The sequence below is a fragment of the Dama dama genome, chromosome 5 (assembly GCF_033118175.1).
Source record: "Dama dama isolate Ldn47 chromosome 5, ASM3311817v1, whole genome shotgun sequence".
Classification (NCBI taxonomy): domain Eukaryota; kingdom Metazoa; phylum Chordata; class Mammalia; order Artiodactyla; family Cervidae; genus Dama; species Dama dama.
In genome coordinates, this window is record NC_083685.1 from 5,215,514 (window position 1) to 5,229,468 (window position 13,955).

General features: G+C 46.8%; 2 protein-coding genes across 7 annotated transcripts in view; both read left to right on the forward strand.

Annotated features, from left to right (window-relative positions):
* CHEK2 (checkpoint kinase 2) overlaps nucleotides 1-12,267 on the forward strand; it is a 38,219-nt gene extending 25,952 nt beyond the window's left edge. For all 5 annotated transcript variants that reach the window (XM_061141640.1, XM_061141641.1, XM_061141637.1 and 2 more), the window contains 6 exons: nucleotides 1,292-1,378; nucleotides 2,303-2,466; nucleotides 2,697-2,812; nucleotides 3,799-3,884; nucleotides 8,030-8,110; nucleotides 9,240-12,267. In XM_061141640.1, coding sequence (XP_060997623.1) covers nucleotides 1,292-1,378; nucleotides 2,303-2,466; nucleotides 2,697-2,812; nucleotides 3,799-3,884; nucleotides 8,030-8,110; nucleotides 9,240-9,329 — 624 coding nt within the window. In that variant the 3' untranslated portion in view covers nucleotides 9,330-12,267. The remainder of the gene's footprint in view (nucleotides 1-1,291; nucleotides 1,379-2,302; nucleotides 2,467-2,696; nucleotides 2,813-3,798; nucleotides 3,885-8,029; nucleotides 8,111-9,239) is intronic.
* Nucleotides 12,268-13,464: 1,197 nt separating this feature from the next.
* TTC28 (tetratricopeptide repeat domain 28) overlaps nucleotides 13,465-13,955 on the forward strand; it is a 575,569-nt gene continuing 575,078 nt past the window's right edge. For both annotated transcript variants that reach the window (XM_061141642.1, XM_061141643.1), the window contains exon 1: nucleotides 13,465-13,581. In XM_061141642.1, coding sequence (XP_060997625.1) covers nucleotides 13,480-13,581 — 102 coding nt within the window. In that variant the 5' untranslated portion in view covers nucleotides 13,465-13,479. The remainder of the gene's footprint in view (nucleotides 13,582-13,955) is intronic.

Genomic DNA, 13,955 nt, shown 5'->3' on the forward strand with positions numbered 1-13,955 from the left:
TGCATGCTTCAAAGAACATCACCCGTTCTCAACCCAGATGTTGTGGGGACCCACCAAGGTCTCTTTCCTTGAGAATGTGCCTCTGTGCAAGAAACATAGGGATTGGGAGCAGCTGTTGTACTGAGTGAGGCTTGAGGGAGGTTTTCCAGGGGCTGGTCTACCTGGGTGCCCAGCCTGGGGGTTTCACCAGGTCACTTTCTCAGTGTTTTGGAGGTATTTTGCTCTAGGCCAGAGGGATATCCAGAGAAACCTGAAGCCCATAAACACCTCACCAGTGATTTTAATTTTTTTTAAATTTAGTTTTTAATTGAAGGATAATTGCTTTATAGAATTGTGTTGGTTTCTGCCAAACATCACTTCTCAGCCGTTTGGTTAAGATCACGTGTAGTATCTGCTTTTATCAACCTAACCAGTGTTTTACTCTCTTCATGGTTTGTGGTGGTGGTTTAGTTGCTAAGTTGTGTCCAACTCCTGAGGCCCTATGGACTGTAGCCCGTTAGGGTCCTTTGTCCATGGAATTTCCCAGGCAAGAATGCTGAAGTGGGGTGCCATTTCCTTCTCCAGGGCATCTTCCCGACCCAGGGATTGAATCCAGGTCTCCTGCATTGCAGGCAGATGCTTTATCAACTGAGTCACCTGGGACCCAGGTGGTTTGCTCCCAATCTTATACCAAGAATATTAAGGTGAATTGAATACAGATCAGTGGACTTGGGAAATTCTTTTTTTCCTAAAGAAATATGACTTGGTATATAAAAATGAGTACACAGAGAAACATCATTCTGTTTATGATGTTTAGAAACCCATTCTATTTCAGTCATCAAGTTTTCAAAGACTGATCTTGCATCAAGGAACATGTTAACTCTAGGTGTTCAGATAATTTACATATGTGTACTTGATAGAGTCCCCTTAAAAATATTCTCAGAAGTGGAATCAACAAATACACTCTTCTGATACAATTTTTATAGTTTAAATAGTCCCCAAATATTTTATGTCACCCATTGCATTTTTATTATTGAAACTGACATCTTCTATTTCTGCTAACATGAAGGAATAGTTATTATCTTGAAGAGTGAAATTAAAGGTCTACTGTCATAAGTTGCCTTTTTCTACTTTTTAAAGATTTTCTTGCAAACAAATTTGTAAATAGTAGTCCATTTATCCAGTGGTTTTCTATGATTTGGGAGAGAATGTGGTTGTAAAATGACTTGTCGTTTCATCCAGCCATAAGATGTGTGTGTGTCTGTCTCACGTACCTACTCCATAAATCTAAGGGTTACTCCTCTCTGTGTAGTACCTTCATGAAAATGGCATTATACATCGGGACTTAAAGCCAGAGAATGTCCTACTGTCATCCCCAAAAGAGGACTGCCTTATAAAGGTAAGAAATTTATGCTCTGTATGTGGCCACTCCAGTAGATTTCTGTTCAGAAACTGTTTTCAAATTCATCAAGTAAAAAGTGGGAGCCTAAAAAGGTAAGGAATTTGACATTTCCATTCTTAGCTGTTCTTTTAGCATCCAGGTGGTATTGCTCCAGTGAAGATGCAAATGAGCGCTTATTAAGCTCCATGTGTACAAGTCACTTTCATCCTCAGAGAGAGGAAGGAAGGGTCTAGATGGGAGAAGCACATCCCCTGTCTTCCTCTATCTAAGACAGTACTTCCGGCCTGGCTTCATTTGAGAATCCCCTGTTGATTTAGAGGAAAAAAAAAAAAAAAAAAACATGACACCAAGCCTGCACCTTAGAATTGCCGTAGGTGGCACCCAGGTGAAGTATTTTCCTCAGCTCCTCAGCATTCCCGTTTGCAGCCAACATTGAAAAACTGGGGTCTAAGAAGAATCAGGAATAACTAGACTTCTAGAGTGTCTGTTAAGGGTTATTGGCCTTTTGTAAGGTTACAGAGAATATAGATCTAAGTTGGGAGAAAACCTGAGCCTTAAAGTTCCTTGGCTCAGGAATTTTCATTTAAGCAAAATTAAATAACTTGCAAGATTTAAAATCACCTTACAGGGCTCTCCTGGGGGTCCAGTGGCTAAGACTCTGTTCTTCCAATGCAGGGGGCCCGGGATTTGATCCCTGGTCGGGGAACTAGATGCCACAACTAAAACTCAGCACAGCCAAATAAATAAAAATATTTTTAAAAAATTACCTTACGAAGACAAGAATGTGTAGAGTCCAGATTAACAGTGGTATGAACCATAGGCTAGGAACTATTGTAACCTTCATGTCTTTTTTGAATTGGCAGACTATGTTACTTTTTATTTAATGACATTAAAAGAGATGCCCTTTTGTCCTTATTTTAGATTACTGATTTTGGGCAGTCCAAGATTTTGGGGGAGACCTCTCTGATGAGAACCTTATGTGGTACCCCCACCTACCTGGCTCCAGAGGTTCTTAATTCCTTTGGAACTGCGGGATATAACCGTGCTGTGGACTGCTGGAGTTTAGGAGTTATTCTTTTCATTTGGTAAGAAAAAGTTTTTATCGCTTCAGACTGTGGTTGGTGGTATTAAGGTGAAATCAGAAATGTGTCCAGTTAGAGAGCTTGTGTTTAATTTAGGTCACTTTATTTGGACCATTGATTTAAAACAATACCTGATTTTTCATTATGCTAAAAAAAAAAAAAAATCGATATATCTGAATGCCACTGAGAATGCCACTTGATTTCTTTTCCTTTCTCTCTCTACCAATATGAAGCCTCAGTGGGTATCCACCTTTCTCTGAGCATAAGACTCAAGTGTCATTGAAGGATCAGATCACCAGTGGAAAATACAACTTCATTCCTGAAGTCTGGGCAGAGGTCTCAGAGAAGGGTATGGATACGAAAGAGTTCAGAATTTGTGGTTTGCTAAGATGTATGTGTGCTGTGATGGGAGTCTATTTTCAAATTCTGTGATGTTTTCTCCTGTCGATCCTGTTCTTATTTTCTGTTAGTTTTTGCACCATTTTAGAGGCCCAGGAAGTTATTGGGAACTTGGACTCCAGAGCCAGACTGCTGTACTTTTTAGCTTTGTGACCTTAGGCAAGTTACTTAACATCTCTGGGTCTCCTTTTTGTTAATTTCTAACCCTGTAATATACTCACTGTGCCTGGTATCTATTTAAGGGTGCAAAATAATGGGTAACTTTTTAGTTACAAGGTCTCCTTTGATGTAGTAAGCACAGCAAAAGCTAAATGTAACTTGTTATTCTGTGTTTTAGAACTTAAAAGGATAACTTTGTAATTCTCAAAAGAAAAAGTAGAAAACTGAAACTAAATGTCAAACAATGTAACACAGATGATTGTGCTAAGTGTCAGAACATCTGATGAATAACACTGTTGCAATAATATACAGCCAGCCTCCACTTGTTGCCGGGCAGTCCGGCTTTGTTTCTGCCAAGCTTGCGATTCCTAGGAGAGAGCTCTCCCTGGCTGAGGAACTCTCTTCATCACTCCATGGGTCTCAGAGAGGGTTGGCTGAACATCCTGACTGTTTTAGAACCGGGGGAAGTTCAGCTTTAATTAGTTTGAATTTGAGTCCAGTAAGGGGACCAGGAACAGAGAGTTAAGAAGTTGTGATATCTGAGCAGGGAGCCATGGGGACCATCATGGCATTCCTGGTGTTCTAAAGTCTTCGGACAAATACTGAAAGTGGGGAGGACTAGGGGGCCCTGCTCGCTGTGTCTGCTGACTCACTGTGACTTCAGCCCCTCTCTTCTCTTTCTGGATGTTGGCCTGTGATTCTGGCACACTCTCATTTTGTTGATTTAATGTTTTTATCCTTCTCACTGTGGTTTGCCAAATTATCTTACTGCTTTAGCTCTGGATCTCGTCAAGAAGTTGTTGATAGTGGATCCAAAGGCGCGTTTTACGACGGAAGAGGCTTTAAGACACCCGTGGCTTCAGGTGTGTATGGGGCAGTGGCTGCCCGCCTGAAATACCCAGGCAACCCTGAACTGTGCCCGCAAGATGGGGAAGAGGATGAAAACACACGTTTGTTTGGTTGGGTCTGTTTAATGCCATCTTTCAAGACTGAGCTGTAGGTGGGTGGAGGTGCATGTTTATGTCTGTGGGTGTGAGTGCGGGCATGTCTTGCGTTTGTGTGCAGCCTTTACAGCCTGACTTGGATGAACAAGCTCTCCTATGGCCTATCCCTGTTCCGCTCTTCTTCTCCGAGCCTGCAGTTCAGCTGTGTTCTGTTCTGTTCCTTTGAGAGGAGGTTGTAGCTCCGAACCTCCACCCCGGCTGTGTCCTTCGCTTCTCTCACACCCCTTACCTCAGACAGATGGGATGAACTGCGTTCTCGCCATCTTCAACCTTAGATCATGGAAACGGTGGTGGGAGGAGGGGAGCAACCTCGTGCGGGGAGAACCTGGCTGTTTCTTAAGCCCAAGTGATCCTGTGTGAGGGGGTCCTGCTTCCTGTTCATGGTGAGCAAACATGCTCTTAGCAGATTGTCACCTGCGCCTTTCAAGTCTGCATTACCTCTGTGTCCCTGCTGGGGGTTGTGGCTCCCATTAGATTATGCGTTGACTTCATTCAAGCTACTGGAGTTGGAAGCCCTTTGTGCCTTTGCTGGGCTAGTCTTTGGTTTTAGAATTCAGTACAGCCCTGGGCAGGCTCTCTGACAGATGCCAGGCCTGTGTAGTGGAGTTCCTTTCAGCACAGCCAGCCATACCCCTTTCTGTTAACTTGCATTTGGTCTCTGTTACTTGTGGGGATGGATGGGGGACTTAACCAGGTTGCTTGAGCTGGAGGCTCAGATACTCTGGGAATTTCTAGTCCAGGAACTCCTGGGGCCATCCAGTCTCAGCATTGTGCTTCTGGGGCTCTGGGAAGACTGTCCTTATTCTTTCTGTCTTCCAACGCTCAGCTCAGGCCAGCTCAGGTTGAGAACAAGAAATCCCTACAATAAAAAAAAAGTTGATGTATATGTTTGGGATGTTGCCCTGGAAACAGCAGTCCCCCCCACCCCCATCCCGCCTCCCCCCCAGGAAAAAAAAAATCTGTCAGATGATTTAGCACTTAATAGACCACACAGATTTGAAACTGCAGGACCCTGGAGAAAAGGAATTTGGAAACAAAGGGTGCCTTTGCATGTGGGGACTTAATTTTGATGAAAAAGAAAAACATTCCTCTTGGCTCTTTTCATATGCCTTAATAGGGAAACTCCTGGGGGCCAGATATGGAGGTGGAGGAGCTGTTAGTCTTGAAAAAAACAGAGCTTGCCAGTTAGGCCTGGGAACAGGATTTACATCCACCCCAAATGTACAAACAAGCGTAGCCTATTTTTCTTTAACTTTTTGTCTCAAAAGAAAATTGTTGTTAACGGCCAAGGAAAAGGTGAAGTTCAGCCCTGCCACAGGGGTCTCACTTGAATACTCTTTTGTCCATGTTTTATTTTTCCAGCAAAAGGTGGAGTGAACATTCAATGGGAACAAGGATGCCGACTGCCCACATGAATCACCTGTTAGTTGACAGTTTAGGTTTTATTTTGGGAAAGTCAGCATTTTTTGAAGAAACTAAGTGATTTTGTGGATCTGGCACTGGACTGTTTGTCCAAAGAATATGAATCTTGTCATTCTTTCTTGTCATTAACAGTGTCCAATTTAGGGATGCATGTATCTTTTTGAGATATGGGTATGTGCACACTCAGTTGTGTCCTACTCTTTTTGGCCCCATGGACTTTGGCCTGCCAGACTCCTCTGTCCATGGAATTTCCCAGGCAAGAATACTGGAGTGGTTGCGGTTTCCTACTCCAGGGAATCTTCCTGACCCAGGGATCGAACCCAAGTCTCTTACGTCTCCCGCATTGGCAGGCGGATTCTTGCCTTGTACAGATATATGCCCAGGAGTGGGAGTGCTGGCGCATATAGCAACTATTTTTAGTTTTTTGAGGAACCTGCGTACTATTTTCCATAGTGGCTGCTCCAGTTTGTATTCCCGCCAACAATGTGGGAGGGTTCCCTTTTCTGCACACCCTCTCCAGCATTTATTATTTATAGACTTTTTAATGATGGCCATTCTAACCTGCGTGAGGTGGTACCGCATTGTAGTTTTGATTTGCATTTCTCTAATAATTAGCCACATGGAGCATCTTTTGATGTGCCTGTTGGCCATCTGTATGTCTTCTTTGGAGGAAATACCTATTTAAGTGTTTTGCCCATTTTTTGACTGAGTTTTTGTTGTTGTTGTTATTATCGAGTTGTATGAGCTGTTTGTATGTTTTGGAAATTAAGCCCTTGTCGCATCATTTGCAAATATTCTCTCCCAGTTCATAGGTTGCCCTTCAGTTCTGTTCATGGTTTCCTTTACTGTACAGAAGCTTGTAAGTTTGATAGGTCACATTCATTTATTTTTGCTTTTATTTCTATTGCTTTGGGAGACTAACCTAAGAAAACATCAGTACAATTTATGTCAGAGAGTGTTTTGCCTATATTCTCTTCTAGGAGTTGTATGGTGTCATGTCTTATATTTAAGCTAAGAACCTCATTTTAACTTAATTATCTGTGCAAAGGCCCTGTCTCCAAGTAGTCACAATACTGGGGATTGGGCTTCAACATGTAAGTGGGGAAAGGGGGAGGGGATACAATTCAGTCATAACTCACACAATTCAGTCATAACAACAATTAAGTTGCCATAACGATGGGTGAGTAGCATTTTCAACATTGATTGAGCCCCTCTGATACAGAGGCCCCTGTGCTTATTATGGTGCCTGGCGCCCAAGGGTCCTCGTAAACTGTTCACTGGGTGAAAGAGAGAGGTGGGTGGGGTGGGTGGGCAGGAAGGCACAGGGGGCGTTCCCGGTGGAGGCTGTGAGCAGGTGTAGGAGGAAATAAGGGGTGGACCTTTGAGGGTGGCCTTGCCCGAGAAGTGAGATCCTGGAGGAGAGTGTGGATGAACTTGGTGCTTGGACAATGGGGAGCTACACTGAGTAGCTCAATAAACAGAGTGATGGAAGCAGGTGATTCTAGCTGCTAAAAGTAGAGGATGAGATGGTTGGATGGCATCACCGACTCAATGGACCTGAGTTTGAGTAAACTCCGGGAGTTGGTGATAGACAGGGAGGCCTGGCCTGCTGCAGCCCATGGGGTTGCAGAGTCGGAGACGACTGAGTGACTGAACTGAACTGACCTGTAGAACAGGTAAACTGATCCTTGTGCACTAAGTTTTCTGCAGGCAAATTGCTGAATGTTGAAGGCCTTCACTCCTTGGTTCTTCCTCTTCCACGTCCCCCATGGTGCACTATGTATGCCAATACATAGTGGGAGGAGTAGGGGAGGGCTGGGATGGGAAGGTACATGGGGATTTGGAAACGAGCTGCTCTGGGACTGTATTCTGCATGTGCTACTTGCGGTGGCTGAGCTCAGCTTTCAGCTGGCCCCAATGTCCACATTCCTAACCATGTGGCATTTCACGTTTCTGACGGGGGAAGCTACACCAGGCCACCTCTCCTGGGGGGCAAATCTTTAAGCCCTAAAGAAGTGAGCATCCAGGGAGGTGGGCAGGGGTGTCTATGTGTGCTGCCCCACCCCTCATTTCCATCTCTAGCAGCAGGAAACACCTGTTCAGTTTTCCCTCTCATTAACTCTGGGGTACTGCAGGCTTGCCATCCTTCTTAGAACTCATACAGTGCTTGCTTGGTGAATTTTCTAGGGTGCAGGGTTACTTTGTTGGGGTGGCCCTGGTAACAGGCCTCATTGTTGGCAGTAGGAGGGGGGCACCTGCTGGAAAGATGTGCAGAGCAGCATGGAGCCAACCCCAGTATCTGGCTTCCTGATTGCCGTCTCTCAGGATCTGGGATGCTTATTCTGAAAGTCTTTGACCACTGAGGTCTGTGGTTCTCTCTGACCCACTTGGAGCACTTAGGGTGTATGGGTTTGGTTGAGCCCATGTTGACTGAGTGTTGACTGCTGATTAGACTGTTCCTTTTTCTCCCCTCCACCCCCATCTTAGCCCACTTCTCTGTTTCCGGGAGCATCCTGGCCCTGCCTTTCAGGAGCTTTCTTTCCCGCATTCACAGCCTACTTAGATTTTCCATTTCTTCACAGGATGAGGACATGAAGAGAAAATTTAACAACTTGCTTTCTGAAGAAGATAAGTTGATGGCTCTGCCCCAGGTCCCTGCCCAGGTATTCTGGATGATGGTCATTAAATGTAGGCTAAGTTTAAGGAGCCCATGAGTGGAGGATGAAGAGCTTGAATAGTCTGTTCAGCTGCAATTGCTTAACATTTTTTTGTAAGGAGTAATGTCGTAGATACTTTCAGCTTGATCTGCTCCAATATCTTTAGAAGATTTAATAATGAAGAATATGTTTTATAAATTAGAGAAGCACAGGTAGGGGTCAATAAGTCTCCTGTAAGGCAAGATTGTGTGTGTGCTCAGTTGCTAAGTCTTGTCTGACTCTTTGTGACCCTATGGACTGTAGCCCACCAGACTCCTCTGCCCATGGGATATTTTCAGCAAGAATACTGGAGTGGGTTGCCATTTCCTCCTCTAGTTGATCGTCCTGACCCAGGGATCCAACCAGCGTTTCCTGCATTGCTGGTGGATTCTTTACCACTGAGCCACATTGGAAGACTGTATTAGAGGCTCAGATTTAAATTTGTTGAAAATTTAAAAATTTGGGGGAGTGATTGATGACTTACTGATTATAATCTTCTTCCTCTGAAGTTCTTTGTGTATATGTTAATATCACAAAGATGATATTTGTGATATTGTGTATATGTTTTGTGTATATGTTAATATCTGCTCATTTCTGTCCTGCCTTCTTTCGGTAACATTCATTTTCCCATTGGTCCCTCACAATTCTGTAAATGGGAAAACACACAAAAGGGTCAGGAGAAGACAACCAAGAGGAGGCTGGTTATGCTGCTTGTTTCCTTGTTTTCTTTTTTTCACTGCACCACTTGGCGTGTAGGATCTTAGTTCTCCAATCAGGGATTGAACCTGTGCCCTCTGCAGTGGAAGCATGGATGCTTCACCACCGGACCACCAGGGGAAGTCCCTGCAGCTTACTTTCAATAGGCATCATTGAGTGGTTGGAGGCCCCAAGGGAGAGAAATGTCAGTCCCATAAATGTGTGTGAGACGGGGAGGGGTGTGGTAGGGGTTCAGAGCCAATGAGGACGACCAGCATTCTTGGTCCTAGAAGGTTCACGTGAAGTGCTCCAAGATTACTGGAAGCATATTGGGAAACTGATGATTGTGACGAAGCCGGAGGTTTTCTTTGAACATCTCTCCCCTTTCCTTTCCTTGCAGCCTTCCACAAGTCGAAAGCGGCTTCGCGAAGGGGAAGCAGAGAATGCCGACCCCACGAAGCGCCTGGCTGTGTGCGCGGCTGTCTCGTGAACACTGGTGGACCACGAAAGACGTGTACCTTCTTGAACCCTTCTGCTGCCATTTTCTTTAAATATGTTTTGTATAGTTTGTATTTTCATTATGGGAACAGCTGCTTGTCCACAACCATTGATACACAATTCAAAATGTGATGGAACCCGGGCTTTGTGCTTTCTGCGTGTTGATCAGCTCTTAGCTACATGATTTTAGTGTGTATGTATTTGATACGTGTACTTCTGGTGCTTCTCCTTAGGCTGTAACTAGACATGTTTCTTAGGATACGTCCCTGGGTGAGCTGCATACAAATTCTAAAGACCCCTTAGAAAGTGGCAGGGGGTGGGGCATAGCAAGTCAGGGTGGGGTTTGTTGAAACTGGCTGGTTGCCAGAGTCTTTACCAGACAGTTGGTACTTTGGTGCACATACCATGGCCCACTTTTGTGTTTTTTATTTTAATTTTTTAAATTCAATTTTTATTTTTTTGGCTGCACAGCTTTCGGGATCTTAGTTCTCCAAATAGGGATCAGACCTGTGCCCCCCTGCACTTGAATCATGGTGTCCTAACTTCTGGACCAACAGGGAATTAGCCCATGGTTTTAGAGTCCCATTCTCACCCTCATGGTCCCTAAAACCACAGACCCAGATAAGTTGTGGAAATCAAAAACTTCCTGATTATAGGAAAAAGACCAGAAACACTGACTGTGTGTGAAATGTGTATAAGGCATGTGGGCTTGTCATATTGATCCAATGATGACCAAGAAGACCCTGTGTAAAGTGCCTGCCTTGGTTGGTCTTGTCTAGCGATTCAGTGTGCTAGGTCCTCTGATTACCGTCATGTTATAAGTGGGGAACCCAGACTGAAGAAGTGAGGTGACTTACTCAGTGTCACACAGCTAGGAAGTGGCAGAGCTGGGACCCAGCCCAGGGCTTCCTGACTCAAATTCATGTTCCCTATTTGATCCAGACTCAGGGATGTAGACTCACAGACAAAACTCATGTGAGATCGATGTCTAAGTCTTGAATACTGGTATGTTCAATCATGATGGATGGATACAACCCCATAATCTGTGGAACTTGGGACATCTTGGGGACAAGGAACAGAGGCCCATTCAAATTACTTCATGGAAAAGGAGATTTGTTTTGGCCTTACAGAGGGCTGGGCCTGGGAGGCCATCAGGAGCCCGGGCAGTTCTAATGGCTGGTTCCTCTTGTCTCTTTCTGACCCACTGAATTTGCTTCTCTAGTCACTTTGGCTGACTGATGCTAGGCCACATTGTAGTTTGCTGACCATGCCATGAGTTGAGTGCCTTGGTTCAGATGCCGCTGCTGAGCCAGCCAGGGGAGGGCGAGAGGCACACAGCTGTTGCCCCAGGCAGTGAGGGTGGTGGTTGGCAATGGAAATTAAAAGGGTGTGTAGGCATTCTGAGGCTTGGCTGGCCTGTTGCTGAGGGCTAGATGGGGATTTAGGTGGTTTGCATATTTAAAGGAATGAGGCGGAGATTGCCAAGTTAGATGGGTTTCAGCTCATTTGAATACTTAATGTGAAGGCTGTGGTTTCTTAGGGCATCTTTCCCTCTTGGGGTAGTCAACCAGCCCGTCTCTGTTTTCAGTGCACTCTCTGATTACACCTACCATGAATAATGGCCTCCAGAGATGTTCTTATCCTAATCTCCAGAATTTATGAATATGTTCCTTTTTCATGGCAAAAGAGACTTTGCAGGTGTGATTAAATGAAGGATCTTGAGATGGGAAGATATGTCCTGTTTTATCAAAGGGGGCCCGTGTCATCACAGTGTTCCTTTTAAGAGGGACACAGGGAGAGTCAGGAGAGAGGGAGTGGTATTCTTTGGAAACAGAGGAAGATGCCACAAGCCATGGACTACAGGCAGTCACTAGCAGCTGAGCAAAAGCAAAGAAATGGATTCTCCCCTCAGAGCCCCGTGAGGAGCTCTCCTTTTACTTTACACCTTGACTTTAGTCACATGAAACTGATTTTAGACTTCTGACCTCCAGACTTGACAGAATAAATGTGTGTTGTTTTAAGCCACCCAGATTGTGGTAATTTGTTACAGCAGCCAGAGGAAACATATACTCACTAATGAGACATCGGCTGCTGATCTGGGGACACCAAGCATCCACTTCCACTTCTTAACCTCATACGCCAGTTTTCATTAGGGGGGAATTCTTTTCCCCTATCCCATGAGTTCATAGCAGGAGAGGGAGATGGTACCTAAGAAGCCAAAGGGGTCCCTGGGGCCTCTCCCTTGGTAGAGCTTCCCCCACTGACCACCCAGCTGGAGGTGGGCAGAGGACTGAAACATTAGCAAGTGGAGCTAGGATGGCAACATTAGTAGGAGCAATTAGAAGGGGTAAGGGGAGTCCCTTTTTCCATTTGCCCCACCCACCCATGTCCTGGCAGGGCTGACCCCACTCCCTTCCTAGAGGGGCTCCATATGGTTCATTCTGGCCAGTCTTGCTGTGATAGGCTCAGGCAGATGCACGTGACCCGTGGGGCCCTAAAGAAAGAAAACCCAAGCCTTTGGCTGGAACTACTGGGAAACAGTTCCTGCTGTGAATATGTAAAGTCACATATTCACAAATTATGGGAAGTTAGGATGAGAACACCTTTAGAGGCCATTATTCACCCTACCATGGTAGAGGTGTGAGCTGGGAGGTGCCCAGGACACTGTGGGGAGAACTGCATGAGAATGAAGTCATCACAGACAGAAGCAGAGCTGAGATGTAGAATGACTGAGCTTATTGTTTGAGCACCTGGATCCAACTATCCCTTCAGTGAGGTACCACCTGGGACTTTCACTTGTTCCCTTAGTTGATTTACTTCAGATTTTTTTTTTTTAATTAAGAAACAAATTATTTTAATTTTTTTCATTGTTTGGTCACTTGTGTCTAGAAAAGGCCAGACTAATAAATCCAACCATTTGCAAACTCTAAGAGATCCTTGGACACACTTCTTTTTAAGTAGGGAAAATTAAACAACTGCTGTTTTTGTGCCAACTTCAGGGTTTTCAGAGAGGTTTGGGGCAAAGAATGGAAAGTGAAGATGTGGGAACTAAGAGTCCCTCCAGCCTCAAGGTTGAGAGAACCCCCTCCCAGCTAATTATACCACAGGGTTTGGGAGCAGAGTCCCCTTCATTAAACTTTTAGGAGTCTTGGAAGGACAGGGCTGGAATTATACCACTGAAGCTTGGAGAGCTTGCTGTGTGCCAGGCATTGTGCTCAGACACATGTGTGCCTACTCAGAAAGCTCACCTCAACCCTGTGAGGCCTTGCTGCCCCTCCTCTCTTTATGGGTTTAGAGATTTCCCAGTTGGCAAGAAGTGGAGGCAAGGCTTGAACGGAAATTTCCCTTTTCAAGAGACCTTGGTTTTTGATTATAAATTTACTTAAGAGGTTTTTGTCACCAGTTTACTACTTGGTAAAAGTACTAGGTGCGGTATTGATATTTTATCTGGATTACTTCAAGTCCTCTGACTTGTCTTAGTTGTTAGACTTTCCCCATAAAGGAAAAACCGGCTTCTGGAGACCTGACCTTAATCAGGCAAAGATAGTGGAGATGCGGGACTCAAATTCAGTTTCTCCATTGAGTGTGACTTTTCCAGTGACACAGACATCCAGTTGTGCCGCTTAGGCTCATGCACGTGCTCACAGACCACTGCGATGGGGATCTCATCACCTTAGCGGTGTCCTTCCCCTCACACTTCTTGGGGGTAATTCCCTCTTGGGGTAGACCACCGCTTCAAATCCAAGCAGGTGAAGTTTTTAAAAGGGGTAATGCTACGAGGGGCCTGGTCTGGCGTCCGCAGTGCGGCAGGCGGCTGCGCCCAGCCCAGAACAGCGAGCGCTTGGGCCTGGCCTGACGGGTGCGGAGGGGGTGGGCGCGAAGCTGGGAAGAGCGGGGCCGGGGCCGGAGGGCGTCAGGCTTCGGGGGGCGGGGGCGCGGCGAGTGCGCGCGTGCGCGGTCGGGGGCACGCGCGGAGGCGCGCGGGGAGCGTGCGCGGCGAGTACGCGCGTGCGCGGCGGGGGGGCAGTGTGAGGCGCCGCGGCGGCGCGCGGCACGGCGGGAACATGGCGCGCGGAGCCGGCGCGCGCGCCTAGCTGGCGGGACCGTTAGCTCGAGGCGGACGCGGCCCGTGCCCCGCGGGGATGGAGCAGTCGCCGCCGCCCGCGCCTGAGCCCATCCCGGGGTCGACCCCGGCACGGAGTCGTAGACGGCGGGAGCCCGAATCGCCGCCGGCGCCGGCTCCGGTGAGTGCGTGAGGGGCGCGGGCCGGGAGACTTTCTTTGTGAAACTCCGTCGGTGCGAGCCGGGCCGGGCCTCAGAGGCTGACGAGCGCCCGCGAGGCGGAACCCGCCCGGCCGTCCGGGTTCGAGCCCTGCCTTGCGTCGCTCGGAGTCAGGACAGGGTCTGTCGCGTGCCCACCTCAGTTTCCGCGGGAGTGTTTGTGTGTGCGCGCCAGCGGGGAGGGGAGCGGTATACAGTCGGCGCCTAATGCGCGCGGTGCCACTCCTTGCCTCCGGCCCCTCAAGGCGGCGACTGCCCGCGGCCCGGGCCCACGGGAAAGGGAGACCGCAGCCTCTGGGAGACAGGTGTTGGTGCAGCTCCGGGATGCTCAGGTGCA